The sequence below is a fragment of the Lycorma delicatula genome, chromosome 4, assembly GCF_047948215.1.
Source record: "Lycorma delicatula isolate Av1 chromosome 4, ASM4794821v1, whole genome shotgun sequence".
Classification (NCBI taxonomy): Eukaryota; Metazoa; Arthropoda; class Insecta; order Hemiptera; family Fulgoridae; genus Lycorma; species Lycorma delicatula.
Window position 1 is genome coordinate 129,012,665 of NC_134458.1, and position 21,938 is coordinate 129,034,602.

Below are 21,938 nucleotides of genomic sequence, written 5' to 3' on the forward strand. Positions count from 1 at the left end.
ATATTAACAAATTTTTTGTAAATGTATTGAAAAATCTTGCTATAACGTCTTTTGTTGTATAAACAAAACTGATTTTTCGTTAATATAAATATCCTAAAACAAATTGTTATAAATAAAAATTTAAATACTGGAAGCAAGAGATTTATTTCTTTTTAATATTAAAGGAAAAAATCATTCAACAGGAAAAGGGTGGAAAGAAATTAAGCCAAAAGAAATGTCTGTCGTTTGACAATACTTGACCAAAGCTAAATAACTCTTATAGATTACAAACAAGAAAGTGCTATATACACGTGATAGTTTGATGCCAAAGCATGGTAGGTTTACAGTGCGAAAACTGGATGTCAACAGGAGATCACAATTTTAAACTGAACTTTTAATTTAATTAATTAAGAAATTTAATTTAATTAAGAAAAAAGATAGTGCAGGAAAAAAATTGAAATCTGAAAAAATCAAATAAAGAAAATAAAAATTATATAAAATTTGCTAATGTAATATTACGGATTCACTGATATGAGAAATATACTGGTATATTTCGAAAAAAAACACTATAAGAAAAATGAATATAATGTAACAAAAAGTAAAATGATATTGAGTTAAATAAGATACTAGAACGCCTTTCATCTGGAAGATTCTGGGTTTGTATCCCAGTAAAGTACGCAAAAAAATCTTTTATAAGTAACTGTAAAATTAGGCAGTTAGTCTGTAATAGTTAACCTAAATAAATTATATACCAATGTAGGCAGTAAATCTACAAAGAACGGGCAATGTAAGAAAAATGTTTTAATGTAAGTTAGTAAAAGAATGGAGTGCTTTAACACACAAAATAAGCTTCCAAATATCAAATGCAACGTTACAACTTAATCTTTAAATATTGAAGATAGGAAAAATAGATAAGAATTGGTATTACAATAAAATTTTAAATGTCTCAGTGAAGATTTGGTTTTGATTGAAAAAACACGAGTAAAACCAAAATAAAAAAAAATACCGAAAAATTCCATCTACAAGAAAAACTAATTTGAGACCCACATTTCTTTAATTTCATAGTAGAAATGTAACAATTAAAACACCTAACAGAATTCAAAATATACAAAAAATGGTAGCAGAATTAGCCCAGAAAGGAAATGGAAGTCATATTTAACCAGTCACATGACTAAACCCACATAAGTAAAGAAATCATATCAAAGATGTTAAGCATACCGGGAAAATATTTCAACAACGATCAATTTATTTAAAATTGTCTTAGAACTGGTAGATTAATTAAAAAAAAAAGAAAGAATTTAATGACAAAAATACGAGGGATATCTCTAAAGTAAACACCGCTGGGAAATTTCTCTCCTAATGAACGATGAACTTAAAAATGCTGTTAATCAGTGGCTAAATGGACTGGCGGCAGAAGAATACGACGAGGGTATATTGAAGCTGGTGTATCGCTACGATAAATGTCTTAATTCATGTGGCGATTACGTAGAGAAGTAGTATAAGGTATGTAGTTTAAGACAAATAAAAAATATAAAGTTTTCAGAATAAATGTTTTTACAATGAAACGGTCTTTACTTTAGAGATAACCTCTCGTATATTTCTCATTCACTAACTGAAGAATAAATTATCATAATACTTGATGGGAATTAAGAAGAGATTAAAGTAAACAGTTAAGAATAAATTGGGAAAAAATTTTATTAGCGCTAAAATATTTTTAACATCCTAACATTAGAACCCATAATTTTTTTATATAATTTTATGCAGAGTAAATTTAAAATTATTTTTTATTTAAAAAAATGCTGAATAATAAAGAATTAAAATTACAAAAGTAATTTATTATCAAACTATAAAATATTTTGATAATAAGATCTGTAAAAATCACATTAATTTAATCTCACTAAACATAAACATTTATACCTACAAACATTAATAATAATAATAATAAAAAACGGATTTTCTAAACAAATATGTATAAATAACCTATACATAAAAAAAAAAAAAAAAAGATTAAGCTATAGGCTATTTTATGTAACCTATCTACTACATCATAGAAATGTAGGCTAACGTACATAACAAATACATGCAATGTACACAAACCCTATAGAAATAAATCTATTATAAGTTGTATACAATAATCTAAAAAACAATATTTAATATAATAAATATTATTATTATTATTACCTCTAATATCTAACAAAATATGTAATTCTAACTATTTATGTATGTAGTATTATAAAAAGAAAATACAAAAACATATTTACAAACTTTTTAATGTTATTTACAACTATAAGTTACAAAAAAAAAATTTATAAAGGATTCATTAATTTTATTAAATAAATAAAATCGTTTATAATTTTTATAAAAATGAATGTTTTCTAGAAAAGTTGTTATTATTTTCGGTCGCATAGTAAGAGTGGGTTTTCTTTACGTTTTAAGGTATGAGTAGTACGAAATGTATATATATACATTTAGGCCTAGGTATAAAATTTTTTCGCTCAATAATTTCCAAAACTACTTGATTAATTTCATTGAAATTTAGATATGCTGTAATAGTTTATCTGAAGTTGTACATAAGAAAATTTGATGAAGATTGGTTGGGTCGTTCTTCAGTTATGCTCAACTTAGACTAGGTGTATTTTCATTCGTAGTTATGCAGCGAGTCACAGTAATGAGCGAATTGAAACTTGTTTTTCTTTAATTTTTTATTTATTTATTTAATTATTATAGTGATTTTTTGAAGTGTAACTATTTTTTATGGATCAAAGATTTTCTTCTTTTTTTAGTAAAGTTTTAGATTAGAATAAGTTGATACATTTCAAAATAAAACAAATATAATAAGGAAAAGACCATCTTCTTAGGCAGAACTGCGCAAACATTTTTTTTGTGTTAATTTTATTCAAATATTTAAATATACTAATCGAAACAGATAAAGAAAAAAAGATTATTTACATTTAAGGCATTAATGTAGTTTTTTTTTAAAATTTTATTATGATTATGTAATTTTAGGATGATCTATTGGTTAACCTCAAAACTATAACAATTTTTAAATAAAAATTATTTTATTTATTATTTCATGCTAATAACGAATTTTTTTTTTTATAAATAGTGATTTCGTATTATCTGTTTGTTAATAAAATATAATACATAAAGAAATATTCATAATTATTTAAGCAAGTTAAGCCTTCTTGGTTACGTTTACGTTTATAGAAAACGAAATAAATTTAAATTGAGAATAAGAATTTATTTTGGAGCTAACAAACGAGGGAATAAAATCAATGTAGTTTAAAAAAAGAAAGAGAAAGAGAACTCTGAAAACCAATTATTCATATTTTTCAATCTAAATATAATTCCGCTAAGGACTTTATTAAATTTTCCTTTTCTTTAAATAAATTACCAGACTCAGATTTCAACAATTACTAAGTGAAACAATTAATAAAATAAAATTTAAAAAATCGGAGAATGGAAGTTTCCAATTTGTGAAGAAAAAAATGGCTTTTTTTTATTTGGTAAACCATCCTTTCATTTTATATTGATCAACTCTTACCACAGGAGTAGAGGGATATAGCGGGTGGGGTAGCAATTAACTGGCAGCCGGGTGAGATGTATCAGTATATACAGATGGTTGGGCGACAAAGACAGAATTTGAGAAAGAAAATAAGGGATGAAATCGTTAAGCGCGTGTGCGTGTGTCAGATTTTAACAGACCCAGTAAAGAGAAAAAGAAACATGTACGTCTGCATGTCCTTGTACGCTAGTATAAGTGAGAACAAAATAGAAAACAACAGAATCTGTATGTGATAAAACGGAAGTCAATAACACATGTTAACAGGAAACAAAGTTAAAATGATCGTTGATTACTGCAAGTATTTTGGCATATAGCCAGGACAGATGGGTAGTAAGCCACTAGTTGTAGCTTATTAACTGTATAACAGTTAACATCGACCGTTATTTTATAAAAGTTCTAACATAACGAATGTTTCTTTTGGTCATATTTATTAAAGATTTACCCAGCTGAGTTTTTAATTCCCTAGAATATACCTAATTTTTTTTGATATTATCGATAAGAGCAAAGTAAAATTGGTACTCAACCTTATAGTCAATATTAACTTTTAATTTTGAAAAATCTGATAATAAATCTATATAAGTTGAGGGAAAAATAAGTTCACGATTTACACAGGAATATTTTAAGTTTCTACATATTATCCGTTATTAATGTATAAAATTGTTGTAAAAATATACAGTAATAATCGATATTAACATCGACTCGAAAACATATCAATAAGTTAATAAAATTATATAAACTGCACATCGATACATATTATTCCTATCAACCGAATATGGCTAAAATATAGCTGTCAAAGCTGGGGTATCGGGCTTTTTTGCAATTCTTTTACAGTTCAATTAATTAATCAAGAATTCTAGATCAAAACCAAATGTATGTGCGTCTTTTGTCTTTTTACCTCAGAATTGACCGAGCAAATTTTCTTAAAATCTGACTCAAATATTTCTATATATGGGACACTGATCATTTTATTTCTTTCAAAATTCGTTAAGGGGGTGGGGGATGTCGCGAGAAACCCAATTTCGATTTTCTTCAGAGGAATTTTTGAGAAAATTTCTAAATCTAAATAGCAGTTTTATCTAAATCTTTAGTTTTAGAGAAAACATTATTAAAGCAAAGTTCTTACTTACACAATGGATATATAAACAATCCAAAAAAAATTTGTTTGCAAAAAATCAACCTTCACCTCTTAAAATTAAAATAGATGTTTTTTGTTCTTTTGCACTATCTCTCTTCAGTTTGAATATTTTTCAAAAATTGTTTGAAAGTTTATACTTCATAAACTTTCATTTCTACATACATGTATATATATGTGTGAGAGAGAGAGAGAGAGAGAGAGAGAGAGAGAGAGAGAGAGAGAGAGAACAATTAACAAATATCTATAATTTCCTTAAATTACAGAACCCGGATTTAATATACAGAAAATGTTTTTGAAAATTTTTTACGTTCTTTTTTTAGCCGTTATTGAAGAGGGTGAGATTTAGAGAAAACTTGAACTTAAATTTGTTAAGATTAAACCTACATATGATAATTTAGAGTATTTTTTATAAAAAAAACAGTATAAAGGCTAACAGCTGGATGTAAAATTTTTTAGTTTTCTACTAATTAAAACACTGATCAAAGAAAAATATTTATATTAACTTGTTTATTCGTCATACGTACGAGTATATTTAATAAATTTCTCAAACATGGTTACCGCTGATATATTTAATAAATTATAAAAAAAATATTAAAATATTAAAGTCCACTTTACCGGCAAATTAAGGGTGACTCAAGATCTTTCGGTTTATTTCAAAACTATCATCAGCAGTTCAAAATGTTACAATAAGTTAAAAAATTAAATCAAAGTCATAGTTTAAAATACTTACACAGTCATGTCTGCATGCATTCCAACAGTATACTCAAAAGTCAAGTATACTCAAAATTAAGTAGTTTGAGTATACTGTTGGAATGCATGCAGTCATGACTGTGTAAGTATTTTAACCTGCGACTTTGTTTTCATTTTTTAACTTATAATATTTTTACTCCTGAGGATGGTTTTGAAATAAACTGAAAGATCTTGAGACACTCTTACTTTGCTGGTAAAGTGGATTTTCATTTTTTAATAATTTTTTTATAATATATTCAATAAGTTACATTATAAAAGAAATATAAAACAAAAAGCAAAAATATAATCTTTAAATAAATAAAAAGGGAGTTATTTTTTCTAAACTGGAAAGATGTACCCCGAAAACAATATCAATTATCCTAAAACATTAATTAGATTTCAAAAAAAAAATTAAAGGTTAATTAGGAAGCCTAATTAAAAAAAAAAATTTAAAAACTCTGTTAAAGAATCGCAAGTTTTGTTTGTTGATCTAATATTCTTTGAAAGCATTTAACTAGTAGTCTAAAAACAAAGTCCACCTACTCTACAAATTACTAATAAATAATTTCATATTTTATCATGCCCATCGGGCTGGTCTAGTGGTTAACTCGTCGTCAAAGTTAATTGTTTTTATAACAATTTGTATACTAGACAAAGAGTACCGGTGTAATTTGGTGGTTGGAGTTCAATTAATACAAGTCTCAGGAATGGTCGGCCTGAGTCTCTACAAGACTTCCACTCACTTATGTCATTAACATACTTATCTCATTGGATCGTTGGGGGTGTTATTTATTGTTCACTAGTTGAACAGATAGAAACATACACATTAGAAAAATAAATAATATTTTACCACGTAATAACATAAATATAGGCCTACAAGAATAATATTTTGTTAAGAAAAAAAAAATTAATTATTTTTATTTTTAAAACAAGATCATAGTGATGCAATGTTGTAATTAATTTATTTTATATATAAATCGTTTTCATTAATATAGATATTTAATTGTTATAAATTAATAAAGCTACTATTTGAAATTAATACAGAAAATTATGAAGTATTTATCAGATTAAAGCTTCTGGGTAAACGTAAACAGAAAACATAACTGTAATTATTATATAATTACACTGAAATTTGTATAGGTCTATGTGACAAAGAGCTAAAGGGGAGGATTACACAAATCCAGCTGAAATTGACAATTTATTAATTGCCACAAAAATTTAAATTTAAATAATTCATGCTTATATCATTTCATTAAATGAAAAATGTGTGTAATTTTCTTTTTATGAGGACAAGTTTTGGAAATATATACTCTGAAATCAGTTATTAGATTCCTTTTTTATTTTATTTTTTTTTTAGTAATAGATTAATTATATAAAAAAAATAATAAATAAATAATAAAGAATTCATAATGATAGAGTTAACGATTAATCTGATAAATTATTGTGGATGAATTATATAGAAATTTAAAATTTCGTATGAAATAATGGTAATAGAGATCTATAAATAGTTTAAAAAATTTATACACATTTTTTTATAATGCAAAGTATATGTAATCATTTCTGTATGGTAAAAAATCTTGGGGATAAATACTTTTAAAAAAAATTAATTAATATGTTTTGCAAGAAAATTACACAGGAGAAGATTTTCAGTGAAGCATATTCTGAAGGATTTTAACCTTTATAATATAGAAAGAGTTGCGTTAACGTTTCATCACCAAAAAATTACAGAAAAGATTATTAAAAAAATGAAAAAACAGTTTTCTAGATTCTTACAAATTATCTTTTGAGTGTACGATTCATTAGTGAATTAAATGTATTTGATTGTGCAAATTTAGAAAAAAACTCTTTATAAAAATATAACAGGTTACAAAATATTAAATAAAATTATCAAAATAACTTTTGTAAAGTTCTTTATTAATTATGGAAATAACAGTATGGAAAAACAGTTTTTTAAATAATTCAAACGATAATTGAAAATTTTTACAATTATTCACTCATCATCAGTTCTAGTATTATGAGTGTTAATTCTTTTAAATATAGGTGATAAAAATATAATAAAATTAAGTACATTGAAAATTATTTTATTTAGATTGAAATAAATATGGTATATAAAATACGTTATATAAACTTTTTAAAACCGTAATTTCTACCTCATATAAAACCCTTTGTAATTATAAAAAAAATAGTCGTTTAAAAATAAATTTCCCGCACAGAAATATATTTTACAAATATATTTATTAATTTATAATAAACATTTACGTACTTAAAAAATATATATATATACGACTTGAGATTATACTACCATCAGGATTTAAGCTGAATTATAGTTTGGAAGTTTATCTTGATCAGCCTCAGAATGACAAAAAAAAATGAATAGCGTTCCATTAATTTAACTCTAACGAAAAATAATAAATCAATAATAATATTAATATTTAAATAATATGTATTATTAATATTTTAATCATTTTTTCCTTAAGATACGTTATAAAAGAGATATTTCTATTTTTGCTGAATGACAACATTTTGAAGAAAATATATAGTAAAGATTTAAGAATTTTAAAAACAGATAAGAAGAATAAAAAATAATAGAAAAAAATGTAATTTTCAAATGAAGAACTGAAGAAAATTAAGATGGAAACAGAGGGGAAAAGTGTGTGTGTGTGCGTGTATATATATATATATATATATATATATATATATATATATATATATATATATAAAGTGAGAGAAGAGTTACGTCAAGAGGACATATGAGATCCTTGCGGTTGGATTACTACAGAGTAAACAGGACTGGATAGAATATTGGACTTGTAGTAATAAAGTGAAGTCGAAGCGCGCGATTCTGTGCTTCTACGTTATTAAGAAGGCTGAGGCTGACTGCTGTTGCCATACTGCATCTCTGCATCCAAGAGGAAGAGCGATAGAACGTTTCCTACAACTCTCTTTTCGTTTTGACAGGGGTTGGTGGTAAAGAAAACCGAGGGGTTAGAGAAACTAAGTAATTCTAGATCCTTCCATCATCATCGTCATCCTATCTTTCTCTAAAAATATCACGGTACCTCTTCCTATCCATTACAATTATAATTTTACTACTGCCTTCCTTCTAAATCATCAAAAAGACTAATTATTTCACATACATAATATTTATTATTTTTTTCTAATTAAATCCTTTAATATTAAGTAAAATAATCATAAAAACATTTTTGTCTGTTATTTACCAACCAAAAAGGGAGAAAAATTAAGTAACAAAATGAAAGCATTATGATGTTTTTTAATTTTTTTTAATTTTTTTATTTTAATAAATGTTAATTATTAGTTTTAATTAAAAATACTCTGTTTACCACTAAATTTTATAACTGTGTTATTATTTCATATTGTAATTAGACTCATAAATTAATGTAATAATAAAATGTATTTATCCAATGTATATTATCCTTTATGGATTATAATATAAAAATTATATATATAATATAGGAAATTAAATTTAATTAAAACGGAGTAATAAATAATAATAATCAATAATATTCGATAATAAATACTGAATAAAGAGTATTAAAAAAAGATTAAAAAAATTAGATCTAGTATTACTTTTAGCTCTTAAAAATGTAGTAAATTACGTGCCCATGTCATCCTAATAAGAAAATTGTTTCCTGGATTTTCTTTAAAGGAAGGTTTTATTTCCGTAACCGAAGTTAAATAACTGATCTCGTTCATAAAGTTATAAAAACGTTGACAAAATATAATAATGATCCAAACTACTTGCAAAAAAATCTTCTATAAGATATAAATTTCTATCGAAATACAAAAACTATCTATTGTAAAAAGATCAGATCAGTAATATATTCGTTTTATAAATTCTTAAATAACCCAAAAATTGAATGAAATATTTTCAACACATTTTTAAAAAAGTACAACTGGCGTGGATTTACATGTAAAAATAAAAAAATTCATTTCCGTCAAAAATTAAACATTTTCCCTTTAATTTAATTTTTATAAAAAAACAATTACAGCCTATGCCGAACACCCCGTGGCTGAAATGCTTCTCAGCATTTCATGCGGAGATCCCGGGTTAGATTCCCGGTCAGGCATGGCATCTTTTCATACGCTACCAGTTTCCAACTGGGCTATGACCATAACTGTTTGTGATGCTCGCTCTTTCATAACAAAAAAGAAAAAAAATAGTTTATGTATTTTAAAAAATTATAAAAATTCTATTTTTAACAAATAATTTTAAACATTTTTAAAATAAAAAATAAAAGAGTCAATGTTCATTCTAATAAAATTATAGAAGAAAAAAAATTTCTTCATTTTATGGGGCCAAATAAGTGGGAAAATATATTCGTATGATTATGGGATATTACAGTTTAATTTTAATATTTACGTAAACATACAAAAAAGTAGATTATTTATTAGATAAAATTTATTAAACCACATAATATTTAAATTAATTAAAAATATTTCTTAAAAATTTTTAGTATTAATGACTTGTGCAGTAAAAAAGACGTGGAACAGGGAAGTAATAGGGATATCATTGATTTTTATTGTTTGAAATTTTTAGTTTTGCTCACTTTAAGACTCTTGAAGAGTTCTGCGAAATAGGAGTGATCTAAGGAGAAATTAGAAGGGGGGATGATAAAGTTGTTAAAGTGATGAAAATTGCAGAATTTTTTTTACACAAATTCAAAGTAACACGTTTAAAAACTCAATAATATTACATTTTAAAATAATAAAAAACGCAGTAATGTTATTGAAAAAATAATATTAAAGCATTGTTTAGTAAAGAAACAAAGATCATATTCCTTTAAGATTAATGGTAGATCAACGGATCAATGGACCAATAGTGAATTTAGGATTAATGACAACAATCTGATATGAAATCAGATATTTTTTTACATTGGCAATTGTTAAATTGCCTGAATTATAAGAATCTAATATAAATCGTAGAAAAAAATTATTATACTGAACTGATTATTTTTTCGAGATTTAAAAAAAAATACTTCTATGAACATCAGAAAATAGAAAATCTATGAAGTTATATAAAAATAAAAAGGTTTTCAGAATCCATTAATTAATCCATCATTTATCATCATCAGTAAAATTACTATCAGATAATCCATTACCATCGTTAATAGTAAAAAATGATAGTTATCACTATCAATTATTTTATATAAATGATGATGAATCCATGAATCTGAAAAGCTTTTAGTATTAATTGATAAACAATGATAAATTGATAAACAATGATAGTATGCTTGATATATATCAAGCATACTATTTTAGTTTGTTCATAGATGATTTTTGTTAATAAAAGAACACATATAAAATAAACCGATTTTTTTTATACCTTTTTTTAAAACTTCAATAAATTTCGAAGGTTCAAAGAAAGAAAGAAAGAAAGAAAGGAAGAAAGGAATGTTACAAGAGTTGTAATATTTTTATTCCTTAGTTTTCAGTTAATCACAAAAGGACTCCATAAAAGTACTCATGGAGGTAAAAAAGATAAAAAACCTGAAAACTTGATTAAAAGTAAAATAGAAAAAAACAGATGTTAAGTATAATTTTGCAAGCTTTAAAATAGGTTTTGCAAAATATTTTTTACTTAAACCTCTTAAAATAATTCCAAAAACCAATTTTATAGGACTCTTAAGAATCTTAAAGAGCAAATAAAATTACATCTATAAAATTTAAAAGTCAAGTTACTTCCTTATTTATACGGTTTTATCTATTATTATTCTGAATATGAAAACTTCAAACTAGTATAAAAACAGCTTTTTTGATGTATTAATCGACGTAAAATTTAATTTTACTCGAATAAAATCTAATTTGGAAAGATTTATTATTTTATTTAAATCTATTTACGATAAACCTAAAAATGAATTTGTTCCTAATATCATCATCAATTAACAATAAGTAATATTAATAAAATTTATGAATTAATAAATATTTTTAAGAAAAAATATAAATATCATGATAGTAGATTATAAATTTACTCTATTTAGTCCTGTAATCCAATATCAGATTAAATCTACTTTGCTTTATCCTAATACGTATTCATATTCATGCGGGTCAGACAATAAGTACTGAGATCTAACTTAGCAAAAGGCTTAATAAGTTCTTAGGGTATTCGATTTCAAACTTATTAAGCTCGATAAAGGAAATAACGCTTAGAGAATTAACGAATTAGTTTTCTACTAATCTATGCAAATATTAACTATATATCGGTTAGTTTAAAACTAATATTACTTAAGCAATCCTTACATAATTAAACGATAGTATTTTCTTAGATATTTAGATATGAATAAAAATGCAAAATAGAGATAAAAACACTATAAAGAAATTGTTAAATGTGAATCATAGTTAAAAATCCTCAAAAACAAATTACTTTGTGTATGTTCAACTACATATTGTCAGTTTTAAATTAAATTAAATTGAATCAGTTTAATTGAAAAAGTATACTTATGTTGAATTTAAATTAAATAAATTCATCGAAGCAAAGGTTAAATCGTAGATTGTATGAAATAGGATGTTAACTTATCAGATTATTGATGAAATTGACCTAATTTTCCGGCTGAGAATGGTATTTAAATTTTTACAAACTTGAATAAGTGTTGGATGGTTAATTTTATATTAATTTTTTTTCATATTCTCGAGTGAAATTAATATACATGGAATTTAATATCGACAAATTTTTAGGTTTAAACAGATTATTATTTTAGGAGTATTTTAAATAATTCAGTCCAGTTAAAACTGATAGCAAATAAAGGAATAATTAAAATTCAGTTTTAAAACTATATACCACTACACAAAACTGAAAAAACAAACTTAAAAAATAGAGAAACCAACGAAATGAGTTTAAAATATGAGTTATTAACTGTAAGATCCCACAACCAATTTAAAAATAAAAAAAGAAGGAAGGAAACAATAATATAAAATGTAATTCAAACTCATTTTTTTTATTATTTATATTATATTTTTTTTTTGGGCTTTATCTTATTTATAATACAATTTATTTTAATAACTTGTTACATAGATTGAATTATTATATGTTTTTAATATAATAATAGTATTAGCTGAACATGCAGAGGCGACATTGATTAGTATGTAATTATATGCTTAATTATTTTAATACGTATTTTGATAATTCAGAAGCCGGCCGCGCGCAATCGATAAAATTAATTTGCTTAATATAATTATTTATATTATAATTATTAATAATAATAATGTGATAATATCACAAGCGATGAGTATACATTATAAACGATTATTGCAGACGGTAGGTAAAAAATAATTACCCATATAAAGCAGTGATTAAAATTTTAAATTAATCTTTATTATTAAACTCGATAATATGTATTATATTATCACCTATATGACATGACAACAACAACAATAACAAATATTGCTTTTATATTTATTTTAATATACATATATACTTTTATAAATAAATAAATCAATTAATAAATATTGTGGCGGTTAATACGCAATAAAGATATAAAATGGATTAGAGTTGTAATTGACTTTTAAAAAAATAACGTATAAAAATTATTAGAATTATCACTTGAGATAAAAATATCACAAGAATTAATTAAAAAACAATTACCGTACGTATAATTATTGATAATATATCGTTTATAAAATAAGGTTATGATTAATGGGACGAATTATCGAAAAAAGCTCTTATGGCATGGCGTTTCATATATTTTGTTTTTTTTTTTATCTTATTTTATTTATTTTTTTATTATACATATATTTTATTATGTGTGTATATATATATATATATATATATATATATATATATATATATATAGGAAGGATTTAAGCTTCGCAAACATATTATTAAAAATATATATTATTATAATAAATATATATGTTCACGAAGAACCAACACATTTCTGCAAAAACGAAAAATGAAATGGTAAAAAAAAATTATATACATATATTTTGGCGTTTCGCTGAGCAATTGTCTCGGATATCTCAGATAACACTGAACTTTATATGAACTCACAATTTAAAAAAGAAAATAAAATGAAATTTATTTCTTAAGTAATAAATATTTATATATAAATATATATAATACTTTTAAAAATTTGCTGCAAAGAGGGGGCCTTCCCTAGCTCGGACTAAACTATAAATGGACACACTAAAAATGGTTAATAAATAATAAAAAAATTAATATAAAAAGTAAACATAATAAAATAAATAAAATCATTAAATGGTTATGTATATACGTAATTAATAATATTAAAAGGTTAAAAAAAAAATTGAATAACATAAATAAATAAAAAAATTAGGAAAGGGTTATATTCTTTACTGCTACACCATGCACTGTGAACAACTGTACCCCTAAAAATAAAATACTATAAATTTTTAACAAAAAAAAAAAATTATTTAATATAATACCATATAATAATAAGCACGCACTTTATCCATTTCCTATTTTTAAATGTTTTAGTTTAAAAATTACTTTAAGTTTATCCGAGATCATAAAAAGTATTTATTTGTAAAAAATAAATTAAAATACAAATCCACTTACTCGAACGGGAAATTTTTGCACCGATTCTACAATGATCTTTTAATGTCAAAATTAAAAAAAAAGTAAACTTGAAATTGTAAATACCGAATTAAACCTAACCTAACATTCTTCAAAATTTCATCTTAAATCGATATAAAAGTTTTGTTATTAATATTTCAAAACATGATTAAAGTAAAAAAAAAAAATGCACAGATGTAACACTTATATTTTTTACTACTCATGCTTTATGAACAACATGTAGAAATTAAAAAAAAAATGTATATTTATGTATATATTTAGGCCAACATTATATTTATGATAACAATAAGTTAGGTTAGGTTAGAATAAACCACACGAATGACAGGTGCAAAATTAAAAATTTTCCCAACAATTAAATTCTAATTCATTTCTAAAACACCCAAATACTTTCAAATTCCATGAAAATATTTACATAAAATTACAATTAAAAAAAAACAAACAAAACAATACTTGCACACATTCTTAAAAAAATACACCCACTCAATCTTCATAAAATAAATATAAATTAAAAAAAATATACATATAATACACTCAAAATAAAACAATATTGTAATGAAAATAAATACATCGTTATTATAACACATATTTTACAAGTATTTTGCATATATCACAGGTTGATTTAAAAAAAATATAATAATGAAAAAGAAGAAAAATGTTGTTAATATTAATAAAATTTTCATAATTATAACACTGAGGTATATAAATCTTCATTAATACATTAATGGCTTATAAAAACATAATTAAGTGGTTTACACAGATATTTATAATTTTAAAAAAACTTTACAAACTTCTTAAAAACGTTTTCTCTGCTTCATTAAAACAATATAAACGTGGACGAATATTTATTTACATTATAGAATTAAAGAATGCCTTAAGTTTATTAAAAAAAAGTCCATAATATATCTTAAAAGCAGCTTAATTTAATAAATTATTTAATAATTTAAATAATAATAAATTCACGAATAATTTGTACTGATATTTTACTAATTAATTAGTATTATTAGATTGATAACTTTTAAAAGATGTTAATATATCTATGGTATACATTTATAAAAAAAACAAAATTTATATATATATGTATATATAGTTATTAAACAGGAATTAGAAATTTATTAGTTGGTAATAAATTAAAAATTTTAAGCCAAAAATTACATGGGATTTTATTTTTCTAAAATTTTACTAGAAAACTCGGAAAATCTTTTAATACTGTTAAATTAAACATATTATTTAAAGAAATATATTTGAATATGGTAATTACTGTGTGCATAAAACAATAATTTTCATATATTAAATTTGTTATCCCAACTGAGTCTTCTAAAAAAAGCTTAGAAGTTGCCAATAATTAATAGAAATATTCAAAAAGGGGTATATACCTCATTGTATTTTTATAACCTAATTAAACAAAAATAGGAAATCAAATTTCTTATACTAAGTATTAACAGATAATATCACCAAACTATGTTTGTTAATCGATTATTTTTTGTTTTATAAGTTCATTAATGTACGGAATAAAACTATATTAGAGTGGTTCAAATTGTATAAAGAAAGATAAAACTTCAAACGATTAATATTCAAATAAAAACAGTAAATTAAATAGGATAAAAACTGGGAAATTAGGGTAGTTACTATTTAGTAACTATCTCAGAAAAATTGCTAGAAAGTAGCTGGGACAACAGGCAATTCATGTCAACTGACAACACACGTTAAACTACCAATCCTAAAATATATATAAACGTTAGTATATATAGCAGAACAATAAGTAAACAAATGAAACGCCTATATCTTACAATCCAATTAACCTATAAACAATTAAAAGGGTAAAGTTTTATGAAAAGTAAGTAACCTAAAACAGATATATTTTATCATTAATAATTTATATACTAAAATCAAGCTTAATAATACATTTTTAAAGTTCATTAAAAGATAAATATATAATAAACAATTTGTTAACTTTGGAAATCTGTTAGCTTAAAATGCTTTAGTATATTGAATAATTTATAAAAAGGTCCGAGAGAGGCAAGACCCGTACAGTTATTATGAAATAGAAAATAAAATTCTTAAAACAAAAAAGGAAAAATCCTCAACTACTAAAACAAAAAAAATATAATAAAATAGATGTTATAGAAAAATTTATTTAACTCGTAACACCAAAAAAATAATAAAATAATTTTATTTTATACAAAAAGGGGAAGTTTTAAACAGTAGCTATAATTTAATTATGGAAAATTTTTAGCACATCTAAAGACTTCGTTTTTTTAAAGCACATATTTAAGTTTGTGTGGCGGGAAAACGGTAGGAAGATGAGTTGGCAATTTATGTTGCTAATTTAATGGATATATGAGAAATCTACAACGAAAGAGAGCTTGAAGATCTTCTCAACGACAGAGATTACGCGTACAAATAAACTATATCCATTTTGCATTGGGCGGCTGCAGGAATTACAACCGACAATAAGGATTGATGTGAAGGTGGATCCGTTCTTTGGGTGGTTTGAACGGATTTATTTAAAAGCGCGCCACATACACTTAAAGTATACAAATATTAAAAGTAATAAATATTTGAGCTGTGCAGTACGCATATTTTATAACAATTGAGAATTGAATCCTATGCCTAAGAGGTAGAATAAAAAAAACAGTTTAATAAGGATAAAAATTAAAGATTAGAAAAATTAATGCTCTAGAATTTTCTTTTAAACAAAAAAATTGTTAAATTAAGAATTTTTTCCTTATATTAACAGGTAGTAAGTAGGTAAGGGATAAAACATGCAGCTGTAGTTTAGACATTGGAAAAACCGCTACGAACTCTACTAAATTCTATTCAATTTTTACGTATATTCATTACTACATAAAAAATATTTAACTTGAAAATCTGGTTTATGAAGTTAAAAAACCTATTACTATTGATACATTTTATAAAAAGATTATTTTTACGGGTTTTAAATACATTGTCATTTTTTAAATCTGGATATATAATACCTGCTATAAAAAAATTGATCATTTTAACATCCAGGACACATCTTAAAACAAGTTTACTAACAAGAATAATAATAATGTTGTAGCATTATCACATTTATAAAAGTGGTAAAGTGTAATATATAAATCATTTTACTTTGCCAAATATAGAAATATTTATCAAGTTAACTTATAGAAATTTTTATTTATAAACTATGAAACGGAAGGTACGGCAAGTGGTTAAAAATTACTAACAAATTATACTGAAAATTAATTCGTTCTATTTAAATAGTTCTTTCTATTAAAATAACGGTTGATAAAATATCGTAACATATTTTCATATTATACTGTACTCAGCTCATTTATTCTTTACATATTTTTCATCTTTTAACACTTTCCTTATAATTAGATTTTACGGTCAGAAATAGTCATGTAACATAAAATAAAGTCATGAAAAGGAATAAATCAACAGTTGTAGTTGATAAAGAAACTATTTAACATTACATAGATCCTGGTTTCGATTTCTAGAAATTTCTAAATTCTTTAAGGTTTAGCTTCATCTCATTAACTACAAAAAATAGTTCCGCAAGCTAAAATTATTTATGTATTTCACAATGTATAATTCATACATTGAATTATACATTCAATGTATAATTCAATTGTAATCATTAATCACAGATTATATTTTTAAAATGTTTATGTATAGATTTAATTTTGATTTCTTCGATTTAAAATTAAGATGTTCATGGGATGCGGTAGAACTGACACTAAACTAGTATCAATAGTAAGAGATTCATTTTTTTTTTGAAAAGCAAAATAAAAGGACTTTTAAATTACAGATTTTCATTAAATTTAAAAAAGAAATCTAATATTGTAAAATTAAAAACAAATTTTTGACGCGGTTTAGTGTAAGAACAAAATAATGATTTTTCTAATAATTAATCAAGGGAATTTAAAAATTATTCTAAAATCTACTTAGTTAACCATAAAAATTGATTAATATTAATAAAATAGAGTAATACCTATTTCAAGATAATAATACATCTAATGTTTGTTATTTTACGAAAAGTTTTATACTAAGATTACTTATTTATTTAAACTAATTATTTTTTACTTTACAACACTAACACTGAAACGCTAAGAAAAATTTTAATATATATATTTTTTAACCCTAATATGAATTTTTACTAATTATACGTTTTCTACGACTAAGACAGAATATAATGACTAATATAATGAATTGTGTAGCAACAACAAAGTTGTTATTCATCAATTCATTTTAACTATAAAAAGATTTCAATTTAATATTGAATTCTGTCCGTAATATTACAAAAATCTAATATAGAATCTACACGTTATAATATACTAATATTTCTTCTAATACACTAAACACAAGAGATAGAGATTTATTGATTAACGATAGCAACGCTAATTATTTATTTTAATTTGATTACGCTGGGATAAATACTACAGATTAACTATGCGTTAGAAGCCCATATAAGAGATACGATTTCTTACATAGCAGTGGTAAATATAATTTTTAAAAATAAAAAATGAAAAAGAAAATATAACAGAATTTTATTATTTTTTTTAAGATTTAATAAAAAACCCCGAAACGGCATTTCTAATAATTAAGAAACAAATACTTCCTAGAAATATTATTTAGAAAAAAATAAAACATTTCTAAGTATTTTTAATTTTTTACCAAAAAATATGTTCATTCTTATACGCATTTTTAAAAATTATATGTAAAACTCACTTAACAACGACAAAGTTAAAAGAATTACCAAAATTATGATTAAATTAACAATTTTACTTTAAGTACAATTTCAATATGTAATGGGACTAAATCATAAAACTCAAACGAAGAAATAAATTTAATAAAATATATCTGAATAAAAAAAAAATATTTTCATTATATATATGGAAGGAATTGCTCATAGTATAATAGAAAATAATGTTAATAAGCATATCCAAATATTTTATTACATTATTTTAATAATTACTACAAGAGGATTTAATTACTGAATCAAAATGAAACAGAAACGCTATTAACAAATATTATGAAAAATTATTTACTAATCAAATAATTAATCAATAGAATCCCAACAATCTATGACGTAACTAGATAGAACAAATGAAAGACGTACATGGAATAATATTTAATTAGTTTTTCTCATAAAATCAATAAAATCTCTCAAAATTATATGTTTTAAGTCACTATAAAGCATTACTATCTTTTGTTCTCTAGAAAATAAAATAACAAATTTTCTACGATTTTGTTTAGTAAAAGAAATTCTACTTTAAAATAACTGCATGATTCAGTTAGAACAATAATTGTTCTAACAATTATTGGGTATTGGGTATGTATTTTTAGGAAAAAAATTACAAATTAACATTTACTAATTAAATTAATTTCATATCAAAAGATTGTCGTTTAAAGGCAATAATAAATGATAAAAATTAATTAAACAATATTTTGAGCAAACATGAAAATTATTTTTTTTTTTAATATGATGTACAATTTTTAATATTATTACAATAAGTTACATGTAAAGATATGTGTAATAATAAAAAAAATATTTGAATTAAATTTGGCTGAAATGATTAGGAAAAATGTATTAGATGAAAAGTTATTTTAAAATAAGAGCAAACTTTTAGAAAAAACTTAGTAATGAAAAACAATGGTATAATAACATTTTATGAAATACAATTATAGTAACTCCTTTCTATGGGTATATTTATAAATTTGTAAATTTGATCGATGATTTCAGGATTTTATGATTTTGATATTTTTATATTATTTATAATAATTTATCAAGGTCAAATAATAATCTTACGATATAAATTGATAATTTTATCTTTATCAGTACAATGAAATGATTAATATCTAAGTTTTTAATTTATTTAGGACTGTTTTAATTATCGGCAGGCCTGAAAATAGAAATTTATTTTATTGGAAAACTAGAAACGTTTTAAGATTGGTCACGGAATGATCCGAGTAACAAAGATGCAAAAAACACGGCACCAATCATTAAAAAGAAATTATGGGGCGTGGTGCAACCGAACCACGCCCGACAATCATTAACTCCTCCTACTTAATACTGAACTGCCAGTATAATTGGTTAATCACCATATTGTGAAATTCTATAATTTTTCTTCCATATTAATAAGTACCCTCACTTCACATTTTTTAAAAGGTTGGTACTTATGTGCAAGATAGATTTTGTTTTACAATTCTATCCTCGGATTAAATATTAAAAAAAAATGTTTGGTCTAGCGATGAGTTTTATCTTGGTGTACAGCCTAGTAATGTAATAAAACTATTATTTAATTTATATTTATTTTAAAACTACTGGCTTTATTAAAATGAAGTGAGATGATATATAACTAGTGAATATATTTGATGAAATTTTATTTAAATAAAAGAAACTAAATTGAAGAGTATAATTATTATAGACATTTTTAAGTAAATTGTCTTACAGAATTATTTCTAATATATTACAAATCATCCAATAAAAATCTGTTTTAATCTTGCAAAATAGTTATTTTTGTAAAGTACCACGACGAGGGTTACATTTTTCCCCAGAAAGATTTACCAAAAATTTGACTTTATATTAAATAAAAATTGATAAATATTTAAAAACAAGTTGGATTAAATACTATAAAGTTCTCTCTATTTATGAGGAATTCTAAAATGAAATAAATATCTTGTTATAGTTTTAATTTTAAACATAATTGTGTGCATTAAATTTGTTCTACCTAGTCGTTTAATGATAACAATATTAATAATTTTATAAAAAACAATTATAATAATTAATTTATAACAAAATAAAATTTTAAATTACGGCTTAAAGGTTGTTCACAGAGGCAAAGCGTGCAGGTAAAGAGGATCGAAAGGGTAAGGTACTAGTGCCAGGTGATTGTTACCTGTTGGGTATGGGAGTCCGAAACTAGGGTAACCTGAATATCCGCGGCTGGCCGCGTATGCTGCATAAGCAGCTGCGGGGAAACCTGCAAAAAGAAAAAAACAAAGTTAATACATAATTTAATAAAGATTACATACATATAATACAAATCTGTACATACATATAATACAAATCTGTACACTAATATTTTTAATTAAATACATAATTATATTTAGACTTAATATTAAGTGGTACAGGATTTAAATTAATATGTATCGTATAAATTAATAAAGAACCAATCACACACTGAAGAACATATGGGATATTTTAAACTTACAAGATCTAGGCAAGAGAAAATATTACAATAATAATTATTCTATACCAAAGCTTATAGCAAAATTCAATCTTTTTTTACTTCATAAATTTTTTTTTGTAAAAATTTATTTGAAAAGTTATTCTTTAACTTCTTGGAAATTTTCTTTAATCGCTCTCAGTTTTTTGATCAGTTTATTATAACACCTACAAATATATTTTTTGATCATATTTTGTTATATCTAAAGAATAAAAGTTTCTTAAAAAAAACAGAAGATATTGCTGTAAAAAAAAGTAATACGCTGTTATAAACTATTTTTATACTTTGAAAAGATATATATATATATATATATATATATATTTATTTATTTAAGATACACAACATACTTTATGAATGTTAACTTAAAAAAAAAAACTCTAAGTTATAAAATATAACTTAACTACCTGTAATAAGTCATAAATAAAAATTTAGAAATTTTCATTTAACGAATAATTAAATTATTATTTGTATATAAAAAAATATATAAATATAGTTCACCTCCTGAAAAAAAACAAAAAACAATAAACAATAAATTTATTTAATTATAACAATATTATAACTAAATAACCAATATAAATATACGTTACATGAAAAATTAATGCCTGCAACATACCCACACAGTTAGAAACTATTTTTCAACACAGTAATTTCCGTATTAAAACTCAAACTAAAAGATTTTTTTAAAAAATATTTATATTTTATTTAAAACATACATATTTTATATAATTTTTAGTTTATGTAAGAGCATACACAAAAATTCATTTTAAA

General features: G+C 23.4%; 1 protein-coding gene across 1 annotated transcript in view; it reads right to left on the reverse strand.

The window, feature by feature from the left end:
- Rbp6 (RNA-binding protein 6) overlaps positions 1-21,938 on the reverse strand; it is a 967,859-nt gene that overhangs the window by 98,429 nt on the left and 847,492 nt on the right. The window contains exon 9 of the mRNA XM_075364169.1: positions 20,841-20,924. Within this exon, the coding sequence (XP_075220284.1) occupies positions 20,841-20,924 (84 nt within the window). The remainder of the gene's footprint in view (positions 1-20,840; positions 20,925-21,938) is intronic.